The sequence below is a fragment of the Balaenoptera ricei genome, chromosome 18 (assembly GCF_028023285.1).
Source record: "Balaenoptera ricei isolate mBalRic1 chromosome 18, mBalRic1.hap2, whole genome shotgun sequence".
NCBI lineage: Eukaryota > Metazoa > Chordata > Mammalia > Artiodactyla > Balaenopteridae > Balaenoptera > Balaenoptera ricei.
In genome coordinates this window covers 18430767-18456532 of record NC_082656.1, presented here as the reverse complement: position 1 = coordinate 18456532, position 25766 = coordinate 18430767, and the positions used below count along the sequence as shown (strand labels likewise).

Below are 25766 nucleotides of genomic sequence, written 5' to 3'. Positions count from 1 at the left end.
AAAGGGAATAGAAACCAAAGTAAACGAGGGAAGTGGACACTGGAAAAAAATGTCCTGACAGTTCTGGAGGCTTAGACAGTAGCAAAAAATACTGTATTCAATATACCATTTCCTTACAAATACAACTTTATCTCTCACCCCCTACCAGTGCTCAGAACACTCATTAGGCTGATAGGCACTGGTCCAGGGGTCACGGACTCTGAATGTCTCAATCCAAATGGACATCAAGCCAAATTTACTACATTCTCCGTATGCTTCTTAGGCAGGGTCCCAGAATCAGAAGTCAACATTCTAACACTTAGTGGGTAAGACCTTACAATATGGCTGAACAAACATTAAGCATCTATTCCAGTAACACACATTAAATCAAATCAATATTTAAACAGATAATGCCCTTTCAAGGGCAGATTTTATTTGTTTAAAAGTTGTTTTAGTTGGCTCAAAAAGAAGAGTTTATACTACGCTTTAAATTTCAACATGGTGACAGACCCTACTTTTCTTCCCTACTAAACAGGCAACAAGAAGCTGCAGGGATTATACCCAGATGCATGAATGCCTACCAATCTCAGGGGGTTATTTGAGAAAGCTGTGTAAGGATCACGTCAACTTCACATTCATTCTGACTGGTACAACACTCCTTTGTTCAAAATGAGAATGTTAATAAACAGAAGAGCTACAAAGCCAAAGACCACAGCTCCAGCACACACAGTCCCAAGTCCCAACGCACACACAATCCCAAGACATGGTACCGACAAGTTACCTTTCTTTCTCCACCATGATGTGTGCTGGGCTTAGCAGGTTATTTTTATTGCCAGTTCCCAGCTGCCCATACGTGTTAGCTCCCCAGGCATACAGCAAGCCCTCATCAGTTAGTGCTAGAGTATGTGCATAGCCGCAGACAATCTGCAAGTAAATTTAAATGGTTACCATAAACAGGAGAACAGGAAGGGCAGGGAAAACATCTACTTAAAGATTACAGCCAGCTTCTGCAGAATGCCAATTCATCATCAGGTGTGGACTGACATTCTCTGGAACATTAAAAAAGCATTAGAAAAGCCTATACCTGAGACTACAGGATATTTTTCCGTTAGTTTTTTTTTTTTTTTTAACTTATCAAGACCAGTGTGCCAGCACCATGGTCTTGCTTCCCATCATGGGAATTTAGGAAAGATATAATATTAAATGTGGAAGATGAAGGCACAGGGTACTCTTCAAAAAGACTTACTAAAGAGTAAACCTCTGGGAATTCCCTGGCGGTCCAGTGGTTAGGACCCCACACTTCCACTGCAGGAGGCACGGGTTCGATCCCTGGTCGGGGAACTAAGAGCCTGCAAATATTCCGTCAAGTCAGAGCAGGGAAGATAGATGGGGACGAGCACCTAAGGGTCCACCATACGTACCTGGTTCACACAAACGCTGTGCAAAGCTGCCACTCTCACGGGGGTCAGCTGATTGCCGTTGTTTCCCAAGCCTAGCTGACCATTGCCGTTGTAGCCCCAGCCGTATACCTTAGACAGAGAAAGGGGGAGAACAGGCTTTTAAAACTGCTGGTAAGAGGGAAGAGCTAAAAATGCCATCCACCTAAACAAATCAGATACTTTTTTCACTTCCAACGCTCACATTCCACTAAATGTGATCCTACAACTGATCTCCAAACAGAAGATGCTTTAGGGGTAGGGATGACAGAATCTGGCAGTTTCTACTCCATAGCTTACTAGTTGGATAGCCTTGGGCAAGTCATTAACTCTTGTTTTACGCATGAGGAAGCTGAGGCTCATTAACAATTACTAAGTACCTACTGTATCTCAGGACGTTGTGAAAGGTACTAGGAATAAGTCTTTGGAAACAGTTTAACAGGAGAGATGGACACATGCAATTTTTTTGCAGCCAGGTGGCAAGTGCCATAATAGAGATATAATCAAGGCACTGCAGGTAGAGAGGAGAAAGGATTTAGCCACAGAAGAAAGTTTAGGCAAGACTTTTCAGAAAGCAGAAGTCTGAGCAGGGCTGAAGGCACTTCAGGCGGAGGGCACAGAATGTGCTGGAGACAGGTTCAGGAGACGAGCAGGTTGGCCTGGCTGGATAGAGCTGGGGTGGTGGCTGGGGAGAGACTAGAAGGAAAGGTAAGGGCCCAAAGGGCCAAAACACAAACCGAGGAAAGTGAAATGCATCCGTGCATCTCCCACTGAAATATTCCAAAACTGAGATCAATATGACTATATTTGTACTCTGGAAAGATCACGCTGGCGGCAACATGAAGGGCGGCTGCAGCGTGTAAGACCAGAGGCAGGGAGACCTTGACATATAAACTCATCTCCCATCAGCAAACAGGTGAGCTCTGATGAGGGTCCAACGAAGGTGGTGACAGCGGCACCACAAGAGGTACCAGCAAAGAGGTTAAAGAAGGAGACATAAGGGAATGTGGCGGTTCCTTAGACGCCCTAAGCCAAGAGGGGGTCATCAGCTGAAAGCCGCAGAGCTGGGCATAGGTTTGACAGCGAGTGTTAAAGGTTTAGAACGGCCAGCATGGGACATAGGTAAAGTACTGGTCAGGAACAGACAAAAGGCCTGGCTCAAATCAGAAACACGAGATATGGGTGGCAACATGCCCCATGGCAACACAGGGCAAACGGGCATCAGTGAGGGCCTTTCCAGTCAGGGTGACAGAGGGAAAAAGGGGACATGGAGTTTAGGGTACTAACAAGAGATGGTTAAAAGCACTTTCAATGTCAGAAGTCTAATAGGTCTGAACTTTCTGGGGAGAAATTTGGCAATAGCTATCAAAAATTCTAATGACATACTCCCTGACCCAGAAATCCTATTTCTGGGAAATTATTCTATAGACATACTTGCATGAGTGTGCAAAGATATACACACTCACAAACAGTAACACAGAAAAGCAGTGCAACAATGTTTATAAACAAATATAAAAAACAATTGAAAGGCCCATCAGGAGAGCTCTGGATGCGGGTCATGTGCACAAGGAAAACCAACATCCATACAAAGAAAACTAAGCAACTATTATATATTATAATGGAAAGCAACTATCAATGGTCTGATAATAGATTCAGGTAAAACATATATGTTGTTAAGCAGAAAAGTTGCAGACTGGCAGAAAAAAGCAGTAGGTATAACAATCCCATTGTTTAAAGAAGGTAATTATACTCAACCATACATAACTAACTATAGAGAAAAGTCCAAAAGGATATACATCAAACTATTAACAAAACTGAAGGAAAGGTATTCACTTTTTACTTTATACGCTTCATCTGTTTTCCTTTGTTGAAATAATCATATAATAATAATTTTAAAATTAAATTTGTTTTAAAAAATAAAGAAGTGGAAAATACTGGAATGGAGGATGTTAGATGACTATCCCAAGGAATTCTGAAGTCCTCCGGTGTGATATCAGGATTGATTCAAAAAGTGAGCTAACACAGCCGAGTATTCAGTAAACTCTAAACCACCCTCGCACCCCAATGCAGGATGCCATACGTCTGTGTCCAAAGAAGCATCTTTGAATAATTCTTGTGCACTGAGACAGGCACAGGTGGTAACAAGTCCATTTAAGGAGAAGCTTCAACCAGAATTATTTTATAGAAATGACCATCAGCTCAAAGGTGACTATGATAGAAGGTCACTGAAAGGTGGGTTTTTAAAAGTAGCTAATAACAATCAGGATGAAAAATTCTCCTTTTGCAAGTTGCTTCTTCCTGTGGACAAACATTCCAGATGTAGGTAGGAACAGAGCCTTCATGCCCATTAGAGTTACTGCTTATAAACATCATCAGCTGACTTTAAAGAGTGCACATTGCCTCTTGCCTTCTGAGATGGCCCGCACTCTGTCAGTGGGGTGTGTTTCTCCCGGGGCCGCTCTCACTTTCTGAGATGGACTGCATTCTCTCTATGCAATGAGTATCTCTCTAAATAAACCTGCTTTCATTTAAAAGAAAAAAAAAAAAAAAAAAAGAGTGCATCGTTCACTTTTTCATTGGAAGAAAGAGGTAGTATTAAATTCTTTTATCTATTACATTAAATCACAAACAAATACCTATAAGCACTGGGCTATTTGGATCTGGCAAAAACACATTAGAACCTTTACTTGCAGATAAATCTTGGCATTTAAAAATTCATAATGAGGAGCAAACATCCTGTGGTTACAACCTCAATCAGTTAACTATCTATGGAGCTAGCAAAACAAAGCACTCTTCCTTCCAGAATCTACCTGGAAAGAAAAGGACATTTCACTGAAGGAGGAGAAAGGGGGATGCAGACATCGCTCACCTCACCATTGTCCAGAACAGCCATGGACGAGGTCTGACCGCAGGCAATGCCAACCACCCTCTTAATGTGTAAACAGTTTGTAACTTTGCGAGGAGTTGGTTGATTTGCTGTAGATCCCGATCCCACCTGGCCGCAGTTGTTATAGCCCCAAGCAAACACCTACACAACAGGAGGGGAAAAGAAAAAGAAAGAGTAAGGGTGAAAATTCTACCTCTAACACACAATAACAATCATAACATAAAAATAAACCCACTTAATGAGTACTTACAATGTGCTAAATGGTCCTAAGTGCTTTACGTGCATTAACCCATCTAATCCTTACAGTAATCCTGTAAGATGACCCTGGGATAGGTACTAGTATCATCCCCATTTTATACATGTAAAATAGAAACACAGAGAGGTTGAGTGACTTGCTTGAGACTCCACAGCTAGCAAGCAGAATTTACTACTAATTTGAACCCAAGCAGTCTAGCAGCGCTCTTAACCACTATGTTATACTGCCACTATAATTATGGCAGCTATATAGGATTTTTAATCCGGCATCAATAGGAAATGAGGTATATGCCACATAAGTATGCCACAGTGATACGAAAAAATCAGCCTTACTCTCTGGGCACAAATAGTCATTTTTTTTTTCATTGAAACTTTTGAAACCATACTATGCTTCTCCCTATCTCACTAATCACCAATAGGAGACATTATATAAATTTTCCTGACGACACAAGCCTACCATCATTGTAATTATCAGTCATAGTTCCACGTCCTAACACAGTCATGCTCACAAGTACTAAGGAGATGATGTCTCTACAGGAATGACATGGGGTTGTTAGGCTATTCTTGATAACATTTTCTGAGTTCTCATTTGCTGTCTGTCAGCTCCAAGCAGCTCCCCTCCTCAACTGCATCCTGCTTACTTTTGGCCCGTGATTGGCCATAACCTGAAAACCAGATTTCTAAGGGAGAGAGACACAAATAGAGCTCTAAGCTAAGTTAAGGAAGAAAAACAAAACTAAAAATCACTTTAAGTTAATTATTAACTGAGCCTATCAAACAAGAGTGTGACCGGAGAGAAGAATTAGAGGAGGAGGGGGATGCTGGTAGCAGAGGAGATAACTTCCTCCATCACTAGGAGAGTTTGTAAGGACCCCTCTCACCCCCTTCACTTGCCTGTGGGAAGTGGTCCTCACATATCCTGAGTTCCGGCTTCCACAATTCTCTTTTCCTCTGTCAGCACTTTCTATCTAAGTTCACGTGTCTGAGGCTGCCCACGTGATGTCTTAAAACCCACGGCTGATGTCTTAAAAAGAATATGTGCTACTGGTTCATTTCATAGGCACAGAAGAAATAACCTGCCATACTTCTTGAAAGTGGATTCACAGGAATAGCTAGTGTAATAATGCAAATATTTATCCAAAGTAGCATATGCTTAAGGTTAAAATAAACCAGGAAGCCAGGCTGCACAAATTAGCAAGTTCTAATTTCGACAATCATTCTTCTGCACTTATTTTCAAATATCCTAAGTTCCCTTCCAATGCAGTTGCCTTTTATTTTAAAAATGGAGACGAGGGTTCCATCAACCAAGAAACAGACTAGGAACAGCAGATTCTGCACATAAGGCCTGCTAGGCCTGGCTCCAGCACGTCCCAGCCATGAAACCTTGATCTCCCTGAGGTGCTTTGGTTTGTTCACCCATAACCTACCCTACTTAGTAAAATCACTGTAACACCACTGAAGGACTTTAAACAGGAAACGATACGATCTGATCTGCATTTCATAAATCACAGGGGGCAGAGAAGTAATACTGCACAGGCAGACCAACTAAAAAGCTATGGAATAAAAGAGACCATGGCAACAGTCCAGGAGATGACAAGGCCTGACCTAAGTTTATGGAGAAGGAGAGGAACAAGATGATACAAAAGACTGGGAGGTAGAACCAACAGGATGAGTAACATTTAAGATAAGCATGGAACCTGGGGGGTGAACAAGTTGTTCAGAACCTACTGGAATGTTGGTAAAGTTATTTTCTATGACATCATTACTTTACTGAAAAACAAAATAGACCTTAGGGGATGGGGGTCATTAAAAAAACAAAAGTACAGAACACTGTCATACACATCTGATTTGTAATCTTAGCAAAAAGCATGAGACTCAACTGCCTTAAGAATTAATTCTACTGTCTTCAAAAGAGTGGTCCTGATCACACAATATAAGTTGTATTAGAAAAAGGGTTCATTCCCATACTGTTCTTAGCGACACACACGGGGCTGCTATGTTCACACCATATCCAAGTACAAATATGGTCATCTTTTTTTAAAAAGCAAGGACCTTCACAATAGCCAAAGGTAGAAATGACCCAAATATTCATCAACAGATAAATGGATAAACAAAATAGACAATGAAATATTGTTCAGCTTTAAAAAGGAATGAAATTCTCCCGCAGGCTGCCACATGGATGAATCTTGAGGACATTATGCTGAGTGAAATAAAGGCGGTCACAGTGGACAAATACTGTATGATTCCACTCATGTGAGGTACCCAGAGTAGTCAAATTCTTAGAGACAGAAAGTAGAATGGTGCTTGCCAGGGGCTGGGAGTAAGAGAAAGTAGAGAGAGTTAATGTTTAATTGGTACAGAGTTTCAGTTTTGCAAGATGAAAAGAGTTCTGTGGATGGATGGTGGTGAGGGTAGCATAACAATGTGAATATACTTGTCACTGAACTGTACACTTAAAAATGGTTAAGATGGTAAATTTTATATTACATGTATTTTACCACAATTTAAAAATAAAGAATAAAAGCAGGGCACTTACCTCTCCATCAGCTGCCAGAGCCATTGAATGATGAGAGCCACAAGCTACTTCAACCACTTGCTTGATCAAGAGGTTGGTGCAGACTTGGATGGGAGCAATGCCTTGGTTGGTCGTCCCATTCCCAAGCTGGCTATATCCATTGTGGCCCCAGGCATAAACAACTCCATCTATACAGGATGGCCGCACACAAAGAATCAGCTCAAAGAAGAAACAGTAACCCCTGTACTTTGCTCAACTCATCTTCCAACCTTAATTTCTTTTTGCGACATTGTGATTTATAAGAAATATACATTTGGTCATCCAGATTACAAAAATAAATTTATCTTGTATATTTAGTCTTCACCCACAGTTCCTGTCTCACAGCTCCCAAAACCGGTGGAATATCCTAAGTGTGGAGAATGATAAGGGTATCTTTGGTTATGTGAATGATGTCACTTTTGGAAGCACCTAAGGATGATGGGTCTGTTGCCAGAAGAACCAACCACAAGATTAGAGGGTTGGAGGGGAGAGGGGCTGGAGGCTGAATTAACTGCCACTGCCAATGACTTAGACAATCATGACTATGTAATGAAGCCTCCATAAAAACCCAAGAGGACAGCTATTTTTGGCCCCTGTTCAGAGAGTTGCCATGTCGGGGAACCAGAACACTTACATGTGCCACTGTGCCAGGCACCAGGGTCTAGGAGGACGGAAGCTCCTTTATTCGGGCTGTTAACTCATATCCTTTAATATCCTTTTATAATAATCAGTAATCTAGTGAGTAAATGGATTTTCTGGAGTGTCGGGAGACATTCTAGCAGATTAATCAAGCCCAAGGAAGGAATTCCCTGCCGGTCCAGTGGTTAGGACTCTGTGCTTCCACTGCCGAGGGCCCGGGGTTGGATCCCTGGTCGGGGAACTAAGATCCCACGTGCCACATGGCGGGGCCCAAAACAAAGAAAAACCCAAGGAGAGGGTCACGGGAACTTCTGATTTGCAGCAGGTTAATCAGAAGCACAGGTAACAACCCGGGCTTGTGACCAACATCTGAAGTGGAGGGTGGTCTTGTGGGACTGAGCCCTTTACCCATGGAATCTGATTCTATCCCCGGATAGGTAGTATCAGAATTGTGTTGGATTCCTGGACACCGTGCTGGCACCCGAGAATTACTTCCTGTTGGGGGATGCGCGCGCACGCGCACACACACACACACACACACACACACACACAGGAACTGGGTCCAGGAACTCTCTATTTAGTTGATGTCAGAAACAGGATTTGCAAGAACAGCCCTGGCTCACAGACACATGGTTTTTGAAGATAAAGGATAAAAGGGCAAGGAATGAGGAACCTCTGATTCCTAGACAGCTACGTAGTCACCATGGTATGAAACTGCAGCTGTGCTGCAATCAGTTACTAAAGGTAAAAGTTACCAATGCCGTTTAGAAATGGGAGTAGACCCGACTCCCAAGGAGTTGGCTCAATGGATATATAAGGAAATGCAAAATTAGAAGCAGCACACTAAATAAACAATTCCTGGGACTTCCCTGGTGGTCCAGTAGCTAAGACTCCACGCTCCCAATGCAGGGGGCCTGGGTTTGATCCCTGGTCAGGGAACTAGATCCCACACGCCGCAACAAAGATCCCACGTGCAGCAACGGAGATCCTGCGTGCCGCAACTAAGACCCAGCCCAGCCAAATCGATAAATAAATACTTTTAAATAAATAAATAAACAATTCCCCGCTTATTTCATGTGTAAGAGCCAAAATGAAAATAAAAGAAAGTGCTTGGCCTTGATGCTGATTCAAGCTCAGATTTGGGTCAATCTGAGCTCCAGCCATTAGCCTCAAAGCTGCCTAGAAAGGGAAAAATTATGCAACAGAAAGTACCTCCAGCACCTCTGGGTCACCAAGAAAATAGTTACCAGAGGAGAAGGGCAACAGCGAGAAGCAACTAAAAGCAAGGGAGACAGTGTGAAGGGACTGGCTCACTTTAAGCATCAGCATCAGCAGCTTCCTGAGGAACCTTTACTGAAACGGGCTGTGAGAGTAACTAACTTAAGGGCTGTGTCTTTGATTTTGAAGGCTGCAGAGCGGAAGCGCATGTCTGGGTTGATGCAGGACCCACTGCTCTCTACCGAACAATCACAGGTGGCTGTACATGATCCAGACACCCAGGAGGTGAGTCCCAAGGAGACAGCCAGGTTGGTGGACTGGATAAAAGCCACTGTGAAGTCTGTTTATCCTGATGAGAGGGATTTCCCAACTCCCCGTATTAATGTCAGATGGAACACCCCAGATGAAGCAGCTGAGATGCTTCGTATGCAAGCCATGTGGGACTGGCTCTGTGATGACTGGGATATTCACCCACTGAATACGCCCATTACCCAGATTATGGTAAATGCTGTGACTAAGAGGGTCCCTGCTATATGGGCACCTCATGTAACTTTACTGCTACAAAATCAAACAGTTTGAGACACCTTATCTAATTTGCTATCTCAACTTCCCCACAGGGGTCTTACTAAGAACATTAATTATGAAAATAGGGAAAGACAAAGGGGAGAATCAAGGGACTCACCCCGGCAGAGTGAAAGTCTTCAAACGGTTGTTACAAAGTGGGATGAATAAATCGGATGCTGATGCAGCTGAAACCAAGGTGTGGCTGCAGCACGACCAGAGACTGGTGAACCAACGGGACCCCATGTTGGTCTCTAAAATTAAAGGGCCCCAAACAAGTCGGCTCTATTTATCCCAGCTTGGAAGGTGATAAAAAGCCAAAAGGTAAAGACTAAGGTAAGAAAATTGACCAGGAATGCCCTGGGGAAATGGTAAGGAAGATAAAGATTGACCTAAAGGCCAGGATCTTCTGGCCCGACCCCCAGCAAGGCACCCAAGGGCATATGCACATGGGTGGGTGCAACAGCCAAGGGGAGGAGAGGAAACTTTTCTGATACAGGACCCCAACGCACTGTGATTCCAAAACCTGTTGGTGACGTCTTAACAGCTAAGGTTAGAATGGGAGATACAGATGGGTAACAGTTGATGGGACTCAAGTGAAAGTCTGAATGAAAACGGGGGTTTTGGAACAGATTCTGTGTGAGGTGGACGCATCCCCCTTACCTGAACGTAGTCTTGGGATGGATATTACATCTGACTGGGGACTGCTTCCCCAACCTAATATTGTAAAACACAAGGCATGTAAATCTGCCCTCAGGCCGGTTTTACTGGGCGCTAGATGGGAACCACTAGAACTGCCTGAGCCCGCACAGGTGCTTTACTTAAATACAGAACACCTCGCGGACAGAAAGAGCTCACCATTTTAATTAAAGCTGGAACACTGGTACCAATGCACTCACCGTACGGTAGCCCTGTGAGGCCTGGGGAAAAGGCAGGTGGCTCCTGGGGGCTAACAGTAGGCTATGGAGGCGTAAATAAAGTTGTGCCGCCTACAGCCTCAGCGGTTCCGGACGTGGCTTCAGCCTCAAAGAAGATGCAGCAGGCCAGCAGAAGCTGGAACCCAGGGACTGACCTTGCACATGCTTCCTTCTCAATCTCAGAAAAAAGCCAGCAGCAGTTTGCCTTCATTGGGAAGGATCCCAGTTTACTTTTACCGTGTCGTCACGGGGTTATCTGAACTCACAGGCTTACTGTCACAATTTGGTCAGAAGGGATCTGGACTTGACACAGGTCTCAAGTACAATCATACACTATATTGATGACATTATGATAATGTCGGAAACTGAAGAGCAGGCAAGGAGTGATCTGAATGCCATGGTGACACACAGGCCCCACTGGGGCTGGTTAATAAGTCCCACAAAGGTCCCAGGGCCTGCCCAAACATTAAAATTCTTAGGAATAACCTGCCGAAGCCACGAAGAACGTTCCACAAGAGACTGAACTAAACTGCTGTCGCTACCCACCCCTAGGACCAAAGAAGCAGCAGCAAGCCAGCATTTGGGTGGTTTATCTGGCATTTGGAGAATACATATTCCACATCTGGAAACAATGCTAGCTCCCACCTATAAGATTACCCGAAAGACAGATGTATCTGAGTGGGGACCTGCGCAAGAGCAGCCCGGGTCTGAATTAGCAGAGGGCGGCAGCTCTCCCAATGCTCATGGGGCTTTACGGCCCCATCAGATATGATTCTGAGGGTATCTGCCACCTGCACTCTGCAACAGGAGCTTATGGCAAACCTGGGAGCACCTCCCGGCAGTGACCACTGGGATTTTAGACCAGAAAATTCCCAGATGCTGCTGTCTGGTACACACCATTTGAGAAAATTAGTAGCCTGGGCATTAATTGAGACTGCCTCAATGATTGAAGGACATAAAATAATCATGAGACCTGAGATGCCCATAACATCTTGGGTGGTGTCGGAGAAGCCCTCTAATAAGAAAGGCAGTGCCCCGAAGAGTTTCATAATAAAACAGAAATGGTTTACAGGGGAGCGTGCTGCTGGGGGAATGCGGGCAGGCGTGAGCAGGGAGCCTCTTTTCATCTAGGACCGACTTTGGAGCTGCCTGAGGAGCTGCTGGAACCCACTGCCTTGTGGACGTGCCCTGTGAAGCTCTAACTGAACAACAAAGAGCCGCTTGCTTTACAGACACAGTTCCAAGGTGAATGGACAACAGCCCATTTGGAGAGTGCCCACATTAAGACCAGTGGATGGCAAGACTGACTGAAGGAGTCAAGAATAAATCAGTGCAGTGGGCTGAACGGCAGGCTGTTTTCCGAGCAGTGATGGAAGAATTAAGCAATGGTAAAAATCCGTATGTTTGGGTCTTTACCAACTCATGGGCTATAGCCAACAGCCTGGCTGTATGGTCAGGTAGATGAGCAATGGAAACTAGACTGTTAAAGGGATGCCCACATGGGGCATGGCCCTATGGAATTACTCTGGGAATTTAAGAGGCCCGTTAAAGTAGGACATGTTGACGCCCATCACAAGCAGGTGACTGGGACCACCAAGTGGACCATTTGGTGCACTCCCTTGAGGCGGCCACCTGGGCCCATGGAATGAATGGGACGGTGGGGCTGCAGCAGTGCAGAGGTGGGTTGAATCTAGACATATTTCTCTTACACCTTGAGAGGCACAAAATGCCAACAAGAACCATTCTGTCAACAAGAGAGCCAGGGACTGCAGATGGCTATGGGGAAAACTCCCCGGGGGGCGGGGGGGGGGAAGGCCCTGCACAGAGCTAGCAAGGGGATTACACTGGAGCAATGCCAGTAGCCTCAGGGGCTATAAATGGGGTCCTAACAGGAAGAGATCCTTTACTCTGGACTGAGCTTTGCATACCAGGTAGTAGAGGCAAATGCTCAAAATAGTGTTAAAGGATTGGAACAGAAAATACTGTACCTTTTTTTTCCTTTTTGCTCAGACAAATCACTGATTAATGGCATGGGTAAAATAAAGGCATTTTAAGACAGTGTCTCAAAGATTTCTCTCACACCTGCTTCCTTGGGAAGCTACTAGAGATGTGTTTCACCCAAATGAGGGTATAATCCAAGGAGGAAGACACAGGACACAAAAAATAGGGGATCCAGAAAGGACAAAGGATCCAGAAAGAACAAAGAAGGGACATCCGAGGATGACGGTGAAATGAAGTTTTAGGCCAACGACTGTGCAACAGCCTAGAGTGACCAGTCCAGGCTGGAGTACGGGGACAGAACACTCCGGAGAGGTACTGATATGCTCAGAGGTGCCCAGAAGCAATACTGTGCTATAGGGACTTCCCTGGTGGCGCAGTGGTTAAGAATCCGCCTGCTAACCCAGGGGACACGGGTTCGAGCCCTGGTCTGGGAAGATCCCACATGCCGCGGAGCAACTAAGCCCGCGCGCCACAACTACTGAGCCTGCGCTCTAGAGCCCGCGCACCACAACTACTGCAGCCCGTGCGCCTAGAGCCTGTGCTCCGCAACAAGAGAAGCCACCACGATGAGAAGCCCAGGCACTGCAACGAAGAGTAGCCCCCGCTCGCTGCAACTAGAGAAACCCCGCACACAGCAGCAAAGACCCAACACAGCCAAAAATAAAATAAATGAAATTAAAAATTAAAAAAAAAAAATACGGGTGCTCGCTTCAGCAGCATATATATACTAAAATTGGAACGATACAGAGAAGATTAGTATGTCCCCTGCGCAAGGATGACACGCAAATTTGTGAAGCGTTCCATATTTTTGTAGTGAGGTGGATGGACCTAGAGTCTGTCATACAGAGTGAAGTAAGTCAGAAAGAGAAAAAAAATACCGTATGCTAACACATATACGTGGAATTTAAAAAAAAAATGGTTATGAAGAACCTAGGGGCAGGACGGGAATAAAGACGCAGACCTACTAGAGAATGGACTTGAGGACACGGGGAGGGGGAAGGGTAAGCTGGGACGAAGTGAGAGAGTGGCATGGACATATATACACTACCAAATGTAAAATAGATAGCTAGTGGGAAGCAGCCACATAGCACAGGGAGATCAGCTCGGTGCTTTGTGACCACCTAGAGGGGTGGGATAGGGAGGATGGGAGGGAGACACAAGAGGGAGGAGATATGGGGATGTATGTATATGTATAGCTGATTCACTTTGTTATAAAGCAGAAACTAACACACCATTGTAAAGCAATTATGCTCCAATAAAGATGTTAAAAAAAAAAAAAAATACCGCGCTATAGAAGAGTTCCAGCATACGTTTATGACAAACAAGTAAGCCCAGGAAAACAAACAGTTGTATAAGAAAGGAGATGGCTCAGCTATAAATAATACTTATCGAGTCCTAGTAATGTGAACACTACTGATTTAACCAAAATGGTGATATCCCTATAGTGACGCAATAAGGTGAGGGAAGGTAGGAGAAAGAGCTAAATTCTATCTGCTGTTACAAAAAGTCGAAGGATAGTATCTAAAATTAAAAAATTCAGAAATAGCAGTATAAGCATGTTAATTTAAAAATATGAGACTAAATACCAGGAAAAAACACCTGAAGGAGTTAAAAAGTAATTCCACCTGAAGAGCAGTTTCTAAGAGTAAGGAGGAGTGAGGCAGAGTCCTGTTTTCTACTAAAATCCATACACTATTTGATGGTTTAAAGTGTTAAATTGTTTTTAAACTATGTGACTATTTGTAATACTTATAAAATACACACAAATATATGTATCAAACATACATTAAACATCCTATACATCATGTATCATATGTATGTTGTATTAAATGTATTATAACAATCAAAACTGAATTAAAAACAAAAAGAAGACTATTCCCACAAGAAAACCAGTTATTTATATTTGTGTTTTATGTTTATTTATATCTTAATTGTAACATTCAAGATAGTTAAAACTGTAGGATCTGGACTCTGAAAATAATTCCAGAAGTTATAGTTTCCCAAGGTCACCACTTTGAAGAAAACCAAGAATCCGAATGCATATGTTTCAGTATGTTTGCTCCAAAAAAACCGCTTCAGTATTTTATGGTCAGAAATTAATGCCTCATTAAAATTAACATGTGTTAGGAAAACATTAAATCATCAGGTCACAATGGATGACAAGCTGAACCAGTCAGCAAAGAAGCAACTGCTTGAAAGAGCCCGTGTGATGCCAGAAGGCATGATTACACAATGCAGAGGCAAGATAATCACCTCATTATACTCCACACCACTTACACTCTTACCAGACAATCATGCTCACATCTGGATCTCACAGCTTGAGAAAGATGTGGAGAACTTGGGAGTGGATTCAGATGTAAGTTAAAGGCTGTTAAAAAGCTCAATACCAAGACCCACGGTAACATCCGAGGAAGTGTTGATTCCCCAGGCTAGAGACAGAAAGGCAGAGAAGCAAATGCTCCCAAGTGCGCCCTACAGTTTACCCAACAGAAAGCTAGAGAGCAAGAACTAATGTGCCTAAAACATAAAGGGAAGAAGCTGAGTTATATATGACAGATTTTCAGAGAGCTCTGGGTGCCCACAGTACAGATAAATCACCAAGGAAGAATGCAGAGGCCCCTCTGGTGATCTTGGGGAGGCAGAGACGAAAAGAAGAATCTACCCCACATTCTTTCCATATGGCACCCACACGAATGCCAAGGAAAGAACTGAGATTTCTTGAATTCAAGATTCACACAAGGAAAACCAGTACTACCTGTGTTTTAAAAAATGTACCAAGTGGGCTTCCCTGGTGGCACAGTGGTTAAGAATCCGCCTGCCAATGCAGGGGACACGGGTTCGAGCCCTGGTCCAGGAAGATCCCACATGCTGTGGAGCAACTAAGCCCATGCGCCACAACTACTAAGCCTGCGCTCTAGAGCCTGTGAGCCACAACTACTAAAGCCCGCGTGCCTAGAGCCCGTGCTCCCCAACAAGAGAAGCCACTGCAATGAGAAGCCCGTGCACCGCAACGAAGAGTAGCCCCCTCTCGCCGCAACTGGAGAAAGCCCGCGCACAGCAACAAAGATCCAACGCAGCCAAAAAAAAAAAAAAAAGTACCAAGTAAAACCTGGACGTTGCCTTGCTACAACAATTCACTGAAAAATTAGGCTGAAGGACCACTTCATCTGCTATAGTTCATCTTCCACAACTTTACGTAAGTTGTCGAAAACCTCAAAAGTTTGCTTAAATTGCAAGTCATCCTATGGTTGTTCCAGAGGGAGCCTGAAGTGTTTAACTTTTACCTGTTTTGTGTACTTCCGCTCAGAAATTAAGAAACAAATCATTCAAAATCCAATATCTGATACAAACCCACTGCCCCTTAGCTTAGAATTAACTGCTCGATTTCCCACAAACAGAAGCTGGACTTATTCCCACTTTACCTTCGGTGCTGAGAAGAACATGTGGTCCACTCCCATAACTAAGGCTCTTAATCTTCTTTCCACATAAGGCTTCCAGCTTTTTGGGTACAAGTGTACTCTGGTTATCTCCAGTTCCTAGACAGTTACTGTAGTTCAGTCCAAATACAAAGACCTGGGAAACAAATAGTTCTCTCTGAGTCACTTGGCCTACAGTTACATAAAGGGTCTCTTCTCCATTCTGAATATAAGACACACTAAAACTCAGTTTGACAGCTCAGTAGCTAGGAAGAAACTGACATGGTTGTTAAGAAACATTCAGGGCTTCACTGGTGGCGCAGTGGTTAAGAATCTGCCTGCCAATGCAGGGGACACGGGTTCGATCCCTGCTCCAGGAAGATCCCACATGCTGCGGAGCAACTAAGCCTGTGCGCCACAACTACTGAGCCTGCGCTCTAGAGCCCACGAGCCACAACTACTGAAGCCCATGTGCCACAACTACTGAAGCCTGCGCACCTAGAGCCCGTGCTAGGCAACAAGAGAAGACACCGCAATGAGAAGCCCTCGCACCGCAACAAAGAGTAGCCCCCGCTCGCGGCAACTAGACAAAGCCTGCGCACAGAAACGGAAGACTCAACGCAGCCAATAAATAAATAAATATATAAATAAATAAATAATAAAAATCTATTTAAAAAAAAGAAACATTCAACCTCTGCTGACTAAAGTTTTAGAATAGTTGGCTATACTATGAAACTCAAAGAGTAGTAGGGATGAGGGGTATTAAATCAAGAAACTGAAAGAAAAGACAAATTCTATCAAAGACAACCATCTTTTTGGATTTTAGGCTCTCTTTATGCCCCACTTTTCCTCAGTCTTCACATTGCACACTTTAAAGCTCAACCCCAAAATAAGCCCTAAAATTAAGCCCTGGGTTTTGAGAGACGCTTACCTCGTCATTGTCAGTAACATACAGTGCTTCGCTGGCTGAGGTGCCGAAGACACAAGCTTTCCGAATAGATGCAATTTCTTGAGGTGAGAGCAGAGTGAAGACTGGCCACTTTCCTACATCCACCATGACTCTGGTTTCAAGTAATTCCTAAAAATAAGCCGACATCTTTGCTGTAACAAACAAAGAAAATTCCAAAATAAAAAATTAAATAACCACTAAACTAAAACAAAAAAAGACAATGTTAATAAAAGGAAACAAAAGCTAATTTCAGAATAAACCACCTACTTTTGGTTAAATGGATCGCTCACTTGCTCCAGCAACGTGTCCAATCCTTCCTCTACCTTCAAACCTGTGCCTTTTCCTGTAACGGAAGGAACAACCTGCTAGAACCAACTGTCTGTCTTGCCCACTTACAAGTCAGTGCTCATCTGTCACATACGTGTTTATGTGCAACCTGACAGCAGACAATGGAGAGAAGACATGCCAACTAGATGAAACCAAGGTCTTGTCAGGTATTTTCCCCTCCAGGGTATTGAGATAAAGTTAAAGGTTACAATACTCATTTGTCTAAGGCAGTTAATTCTCAACTAGGAGTGTGTGTGTGTGTGTGTTATAAAAATCAGAATCATTATTTCTACCTTCCCACTCTCCCACTACCACCCACAGGATGCCCTGAAAGGCCCTCATCCCTTGTAGAAAATCACTGCCACACTGAGCCACTGTTTAATGATAGAAATGGGACATCCCTCAGATAGCCTGGAGTGGCAAAAACATTAAGAAGCAGTAGCCTAAGATTTACTGGATGAAAACATAATAGAAAGTATTATGTTCTATTCCTAATTTATATGACCACATATATACATGGACATTTCATTTCACACGGAGAAAAGTTATATGAACAAGGGTCAGAGAATTCACCCTCATCTTGGTGTCAGAGCTGATGACTACAGACTTCATGCAAGTAGCAATTAGCTTAAAGAGCACCCTATAAAAAGTAGAGATATATATAAATTTCCATAAAACTCTAAATTTCATCTGTTTTAAGAAGTTTTACACAAAGAATCCTGGTCATAGCTTCAATTCTTCGAGAGTTAAAAAGTATTTCTAAAAAAAAAAAAAAAAAAAAAAAGTATTTCTAGAAAGTCCAGGGGGCTGCACAAAGCACAAAACCTATCATGCCAAGTGAGTTTCCATTCTGGCTCTCACCTCTGGAAACTGAAATAGAACCAAGCAGTTGATAAACACAACCAGGGTTTCCTAATGAGCTACATAACTCATGAAGTTCCTTCCCGCCCACCCTCTTTTCAGACCTCTAAAAATAGCCAAGCAAGCCAAGGTCTTTCTGGCCCCAGAACCTCCAACAGCACCTATAGAAGAGATCCCTGGGGCTTGGGCTTACTTAGCCAGGGCCTCAGTTTCCACCACCGAGGGAGGTTTTATCCATCAGCGCCAGCTTGGATGACAAGGATCAGATGCTTGCAATACTGCAAGGATCACAGCGCATATTCAATAAGCATTAAACACCATCAGGACAGGCTGGTCCCCATCTCTGCATAGCCAGACTCTTGGACTAACATTTGAATGTTCTGAAAAGTGTGCATGAATGTGTATGTATGTGCGTCTGTGCGTGTGTGTGTGTGTGCGTGTGTGTGTTGGTGGGAAGAAATAAAGGACTTCGGGGAGGGTAAAAACTAATACATAAACATGTTAAAAATTTTTTGTTTCAAATGGTACAAAAGGACAGAGGAAAGTAAGTCTCCCTACCATCCCTCCCCAACCCTCTCCTCAAAGGAAACCACTGAAACAACTGATTCTAATTCCTTCCACAGACAGTGTAGATTTACATAGCATTATATGAGTGTGTGGAAGCTTCCCCCCCCGCCACTTAACAGTACATCTTTGAAATCATTCCTATTTGCACATATAAGAATTACTTCATTTCTTTTCAATGGTTCTACAGAGCATTGCATTACATCGATTTAACAGCTTACCTGTTTCTACTGGGAGACATTTAAGTCACTTCCAGTCTGTTGCTAACATGAACAATACTGAAACTACTGTTTGCATACATTATATACATGTCTTTTTAATATATGTTTCTAAGACAAATTCCTAAAAATGGAATTGCAGGGTCCAGTCTAATAGCTGTTTTACCTTTAATAGCTATTTCAAATTGTCCTCTGCTAAAGTAGTACCAATGCATAAAAGAACCATCCATGTTGGCAGCCCCTTTCACCTGCATTCTTGCTCATGGTGTATTATCACGGTGTCTCAGTTTTGTTTAAAACTTTAATTTCTCTTATGATGAGTGAGGCTGGGATAATTTTTTAAAAATAATCACAGTCATAGCAACAATAACAACTAACACTTGTTGAGTATTATGTGCCAAGCACTGTTCCAAATACCTTACATTTATTAATTCATTTAATCCTCACTTTATAGACAAGGAAATGGAGGTAAAGAGACTTTAAGAGTTTGCTCAAACTAGTAAGTGGCAGATTCCAGACCTGAAGCCATGCCACCCGAAGCCAGCATGTGTACCCTTCACCTCTCGGTCTCATGTGATTAATAAGAGTCCAGGTGCCATTCTTTTACATAAAGTCCCTATTTTTCCTACTGGACTGTCATTCTTTTCTTTGTTCTTGATTTATAAATGTTCTTTGTATGGTAAGAAGATTGTCTCAAATGCTTTTAGAAGTAATAGAAAAGATACCCCCCAGGGCTTCCCTGGTGGTGCAGTGGTTAAGAATCTGCCTGCCAATACAGGGGACATGGGTTCGAGCCCTGGTCTGAGAAGATCCCACATGCTGCAGAGCAACTAAGCCCGTGCACCACAACTACTGAGCCTGCGCTCTAGAGCCTGCAAGCCACAACTACTGAGCCTGCAGGCCACAACTACTGAAGCCCGTGGGCCTAGAGCCCGTGCTCCCCAACAAGAGAAGCCACTGCAATGAGAAGCCCATGCACCACAACAAAGAGTAGCCCCCGCTCTCCGCAACTAATGAAAGCCCACGCGCAGCAATGAAGACCCAATGCAGCCAAAAATAAATAAATTAAATAAATTTATAAAAAAAAACAACAGAGGGGGAAAACACAAGAAATGAAACAATGTGGATATCTATAAGCAGGTAGATAAATTCCAAGAAAATCCAGATGCCTATTTTCCTAGAATATGAACTGTATCAAAGCCTGTACCAACTGTATCAAAATTTAATATTTTATGGTAATATACAATTACATTTTAGATGGGGGGGAATAATTACATTGGCCAAATATATGATTCACCACCTTTAAAATTACAACACAAAAGGATATTACCATTCAAAGTTATACAACTTCCTGACAGCACTACAATTATTCTGAAGTCATTAATCAGTTTACAGGCAACTCTGCCCTAAGGGTTTGGTAATCTGCTGAAAAAAAAATCAAGCTAACTTGCATAATGATGGCTTATTATTCGAACTGAGTTTACCCATTGCTAAATTACTTGAAGCATTATTTTACAAGATATTTCTCCAAACACTTGTAACTTGAGAGTCAATATAAAAGCCAAGTCATATATCTTCCATGTCCACACCCCTCATAAAATCAGAAAGCATCACCAGTAGCCCTGGCCTGGTAGAAAGGACGGAGATTGCTGAGGCCTGGGTTTTAGTTCCAGGTTTACTTTTAATCAAAAGTAACCATGATAACCTTCCTGAGCCTGAGTTTCCCAAAAAGCTGCTCTATAAAAATCTACAATTTTATGTTAAAGATGTAAGGAAGAAGCTATGTGGATTTATGAATGCATGAGAACAACAAAGGCAGTAACACTGGCCAAGCAAGTAATTTACTGCTAGCAACTCAAGAAATTAGTAGGATTCAGCAGTAATTAACCAAGTGCCTAAAGGAAGATAATCCAATGTTTTTCCTTCCCGTGTTACTGTGCATCACAAGGGAAGATGCTAACAAAAAGCTAAACTATGTGCTTATTCCCAAGTAAAAAACAAAAACAAACCAAAACCCCACAAAAACCAAAAGTACTCTGTAAGACTGAAGTATGTTATAAAACAATATGTACTGGGGCTTCCCTGGTGGCACAGGGGTTAAGAATCTGCCTGCCAATGCAGGGGACACAGGTTCAAGCCCTGGTCTAGGAAGATCCCACATGCCGGTGGAGCAACTAAGCCCGTGCGCCACAACTACTGAGCCTGCGCTCTAGAGCCCGCGAGCCACAACTACTGAGCCCGCGTGCCACAACTACTGAAGCCCGTGCGCCTAGAGCCCGTGCTCCGCAACAAGAGAAGCCACAGCAATGAGAAGCCCACACACCACAATGAAGAGTAGCCCCCGTCTGCCGCAACTGGAGAAAGCCTGCGCGCAGCAACGAAGACCCTACATAGCCAAAAATAAAATAAATATATATAAAAAATCAATATGTACTACGTGAATACAATTTTTTTAAGTATAACGTATAAAGAAAAAGGATATACACACACCAAAATGTACTTCTCTGGAGAGAATAGAGGTGATATTTTCTTTTTTGTTTAAATATAGTCCAAATTTCTGTAACACACACTTTGTGATCAAAAATAAACAAGTATTTTATTTTATTTAACATCTTTATTGGAGTATAATTGCTTTACAATGGTGTGTTAGTTTCTGCTCTATAACAAAGTGAATCAGCTATACCTATACATATATCCCCATATCCCCTCCCTCTTGCGTCTCCCTCCCACCCTCCCTATCCCACCCCTCTAGGTGGTCACAAAGCACCCAGCTGATCTCCCTGTGCTATGCGGCTGCTTCCCACTAGCTACCTATTTTACATTTGGTAGTGTATATATGTCCATGCCACTCTCACTTCGTCCCAGCTTACCCTTCCCCCTCCCCGTGTCCTCAAGTCCATTCTCTACGTTTGCATCTTTATTCCTGTCCTAAGTATTTTAAATGAAATTAAAGCTTATTTTAATTATGTTTACCCCCTAAGCTGTTAAAAGTTTTAAGAGGTATTCTTGCTTTCAATTCACAACCTAGGGTGGCAGAATGTTTCGGGCAAATCTGTAAAATGAGTTTTTAATATAAACTTAAATGTAGAAGGTGTGAATGTAAAAGGGTACAGCCAACATGGAAAACATTATGGAAGCTCCTCAAAAAATTAAACACAGAATTACCATTTGATCTAGCAACTCCACTTCTAGTGTATACCCAAAGATTTTAAAGCAGCAACTCCAGATAGTTGTACAGCAATGTTCAAAGCAACATTATTCACAACAGCCAGAAGATGGAAAACCCAAATATCTATCAACAGATAAATGGATAAACAAAATATGGTATCTACCTACAAGGGAATGTTATTCAGCCTTGAAATGAAATACTGACACACAGTACAATAGGAATGAACCTTCAAGACATTATGCTAAGTGAAATACGTCAGAAACAAAAGAATAAATACTGTATGAGTCCACTTACATGAGGTACCTAGAGTAGTCAAATTCACGGAGACAGAGTAGAATGAGGTTGCCAGGGCCTGGGTGGTATGGGTTTGGGGAGTTATTATTTAATTGATACAGAATTTCAGTCAGGATGATGAGAAAGTTCTGGAGACTGAGAATGATGACACTGGCATAACTTAATGTCATTAAACTGTATACTCAGAAACGGTTAAAATGATAAATTGAATGTTACGTATATTTTACCACAACTTTTAAAAATCAAATAATGATCCCATGGGCTTTTATCAAGCCTGTATTAATAAACTCAAAGATGTATTTTTAAAAATTAAATGTAGAAGTTTCAGACCTAAAAAATAATTCTGGAAAAGTATAATCATAATTCTGTCTTGGGAAGGCAAGCTCAAATTAGGGAAATTCTGAACGGAACATTTCTAAAAGAAATATCACCTTCTTAGAACTTTCCAGAACTTACAGCAATTCAAACTAGATCAAACTAATTGCCACAATGAACAGGTCCTTCCAGGGCTTGATTGATAATCATAAAAATGAGTTGTAATTAGCATGTCAGTTATGTTAAATAGTTACTTGTGAAGTTCAATGAGATAGTGATTTTTTTGCAACATTATTTTTATCCATTTTATTTAGGAAATACTTTCTCATAAATAGCACTGATATGTTCAGACTGAATTATCACTCGTGCATTAATAGGCGAATCAATGATTTTTTGCTGTATGGAGACAAAGCAAGGACAGAAGAACAGAAAAGAGAAATGGAAGCAGAGATTGGAAAAGAGTTTAATGCTCTCAAAGGATAATATGCCAACCCACTTGGATCTCCTTATTTTCTTTGGCACTTGAAAATACATCCTGTGTTCCCAAAGACTGACTCTGGGTCTGTTAGTACTACAGATCTATATCCCATTCCCTGGGATGGCTTTTCCTAGCGACTGGCACCGTCCCTCAGAGAGCTGGTGGCATGGGGAAGAAAAGGTTATTTCATTTTACACTCTGAAAGCAAATGCAATCAAGAGGACAAACACAGACCTTCCAATTTTAGAAATCTAAATCTAGAACTGGAAGACTGAAGGAGTAATGTAGCAGCCAATCTTTTGATCTCTCCAAGAGCACATTTGTTATCCCTTCCCCTAAGATAACCAAGTGTTAAGAGAGGGTGAGGGGAAGGCCTTGTTTTACTGATCCAGCAAAAATATATTTGAATATGTCTCGAGTTTAAAAAAACAACAGGAAATAGAGAAAATAATATAGGAAAACTGTTTTTGATGAAATAATGGTCTCAATACTAAACAATACCAGAAATTTAGGGTCGCCTTGTAAGCCAGCACGTGGCTTCCACAAAGACCTCGACCCCCAAATTCTAACCAGATGTATTTGGTGCAAAGGAGACTGATGTTACTGATGAGACTTTACACCTCCCAACCCATCTTCTGCTGACCTAAGAGCTTGCTAAGGAAAAGAGGTCAAAACAGAGTGAACAACCCAGAACTGGTTAGCCCCTGAGATTCTGACTCCTTTTCTGGTGTCATCCTTCGGGCATGAAGTGACCTTGTGTCATTCTTTATCTTGGAAGCTGATATCCTCACGGGAAACAGGAAGGACTCTGAATGTTGGGACAATCCATTTAAAATGGCCTGTACGTTCCTCAGCATACAAGCCACAGCCAGGTTTAGACTATTTGAAACAGCAATGTTAAATACGAAAAATGATTTTTTAATTGCAAAAAACTTTAATTAAATTAAAGCACTTACACATAAACCGAAGATTCCTAAGAGAGGTTTCCCTATTTTCATAAACTGGATGGGTGATGATTTTACTTATCAGTTTAGTTGCTAACCCACCTTACAATAGGAATTTATTTATAGTTTATGAGCTACTGATAAAGTCTAAGACGCCTTGCCAAAAAAAAACTCTACCGTTATGATAATGTGAACAAAATGATGGTATATATTAATTCTTCTGACAATGACCCCATATACAATAATGCTGGGGGAAATCATAAAGCAATACAATCATGGCCCCTGCCTCTGAGGAACTTCAGGACTAACAGAAAGTCAGTCCTAGTAAGTGGAAACCTAGAATGCAAATGCAAGTGAAATAACTAAGCAAGCAATGAGATACAACATGCAAACATATAGCCCACGTGATACATGCAAATGGAAAAAAATTATGTGCACAACAATTACTATATAAAAATTATGTCTCCCAGAAAACTGTTACATGAAATCCCAGAAGTCAAATTCTCAGTATTGTAAGCATACGACAAAATGTAAGCATTTCCTCAGTGAAGATCATCCAGGTTTCCTGCAGGAACAAGTGTTTTTTCATAGCCTTCTTCCTTTTTCACCAACAGAAGTTCCCATTTGAAGACAAAAGATTTAAGGGTGTGGCCATCTTTCCCTATTTTTGAGTACATTATATTTCAAATCTAAGAAAACTTTCAAATAGAGGAAACAGGAATAGGGTTTGGGGTAAACTTCTGGGGCACAACTTTACAACTCATTACGTCATATATCCACGCTACAGCAAAAGCAATTCAAAAAACCTCTCAAGTTACAGAAGAGCCACATGTTACTCATAGCATTTTCTTCCATACCTATTCTGATGAGCTTTTTGAGACTGAGCAGATGCTACAATTCTGATTTGGACACCAAATGTATTTCCCAGGTCCAGACAAGCCTCTGAAAGAATCAGCCTAAAAGTCTTTTAAATAAAAATACACTTTAAAACCATTTCACCTATTCTCTGGTATAACTACATGAAAGGAGCAAAGTTTCAGAGATTTGCTGAGACACTGATGCTGTTACGGGTAGGACAGCTGTCATCCACTTCTCTTTTCTGCAATATTACTGTACTGCAAGAATGAAAACGAAAGAATGTCCTGAATACTTGACATATTCCACAAAGACTAAGGGACTCTAAGAATGCAGCATTCTCCAGAGGAGTTTCTGCCGTCCTTCATAAAGATGCAGCTGTACAGGTGACAAGGTAACCGTCCTAGTTTCATTTAAAGACCACACGCTGCTGTCTTAGAATTTCCTAACACTCACTGTGATTCCCCTTTGCCTCATCAGTTTCCTTCAAATTCATCACTCGTTTAAGAAGACAACTGTCACCTCCCAACCACCAACAGGTTACTTAACTCGAAGCACAATTTGCAATAATGGCCTCAGGAAGCAATTCTTAAGCCCCATCATCCAAGAGCCTGCTTTCATTTCATTGCACAGAAGCTTTAGGCAATTCTACTAAGTTGGGAATCTGACCGCTCACTGTAAGTGAAGAAAGAATTTTACTGAAGCCAAGTGTTCGGGTTAGCAAAGCAAACAACCCAAGTGGCAACAGCATTAGCAACAAAAAAGAATAACATTCAGGGTTGTGAAGCTGACTATCCTGCTTTTACAAAACATTTTTATTTTCAAAAGGAAACCAGAAAAGAAACCTCCATGATTACAAATAACTTTCTTCTATGGTTTTGTGGTTTTTTTTGCACCAAACATACAGACTTTGCAAAATAGACTACATA

The 25766-nt window shown here is 42.1% G+C and overlaps 1 protein-coding gene and 1 non-coding gene across 11 annotated transcripts in view; one reads left to right on the top strand and one right to left on the bottom strand.

Annotated features, from left to right (window-relative positions):
• Positions 1-25766, bottom strand: part of RCBTB1 (RCC1 and BTB domain containing protein 1) — a 66174-nt gene that overhangs the window by 16538 nt on the left and 23870 nt on the right. For 4 of the 10 annotated variants that reach the window (XM_059903342.1, XM_059903343.1, XM_059903339.1 and 1 more), the window contains 7 exons: positions 17080-17155; positions 16795-16964; positions 15870-16020; positions 7094-7260; positions 4285-4443; positions 1401-1508; positions 761-903 (listed from right to left, as the gene is read on the bottom strand). In XM_059903342.1, coding sequence (XP_059759325.1) covers positions 761-903; positions 1401-1508; positions 4285-4443; positions 7094-7260; positions 15870-16020; positions 16795-16920 — 854 coding nt within the window. In that variant the 5' untranslated portion in view covers positions 16921-16964; positions 17080-17155. The remainder of the gene's footprint in view (positions 1-760; positions 904-1400; positions 1509-4284; positions 4444-7093; positions 7261-15869; positions 16021-16794; positions 16965-17079; positions 17156-25766) is intronic. The other 6 variants (XM_059903337.1, XM_059903338.1, XM_059903347.1 and 3 more) reach the window with 3 other exon arrangements.
• On the top strand, positions 13149-13257 carry LOC132352781 (U6 spliceosomal RNA). The gene has a single exon (XR_009498864.1). It is a non-coding gene; the product is annotated as a U6 spliceosomal RNA (small nuclear RNA).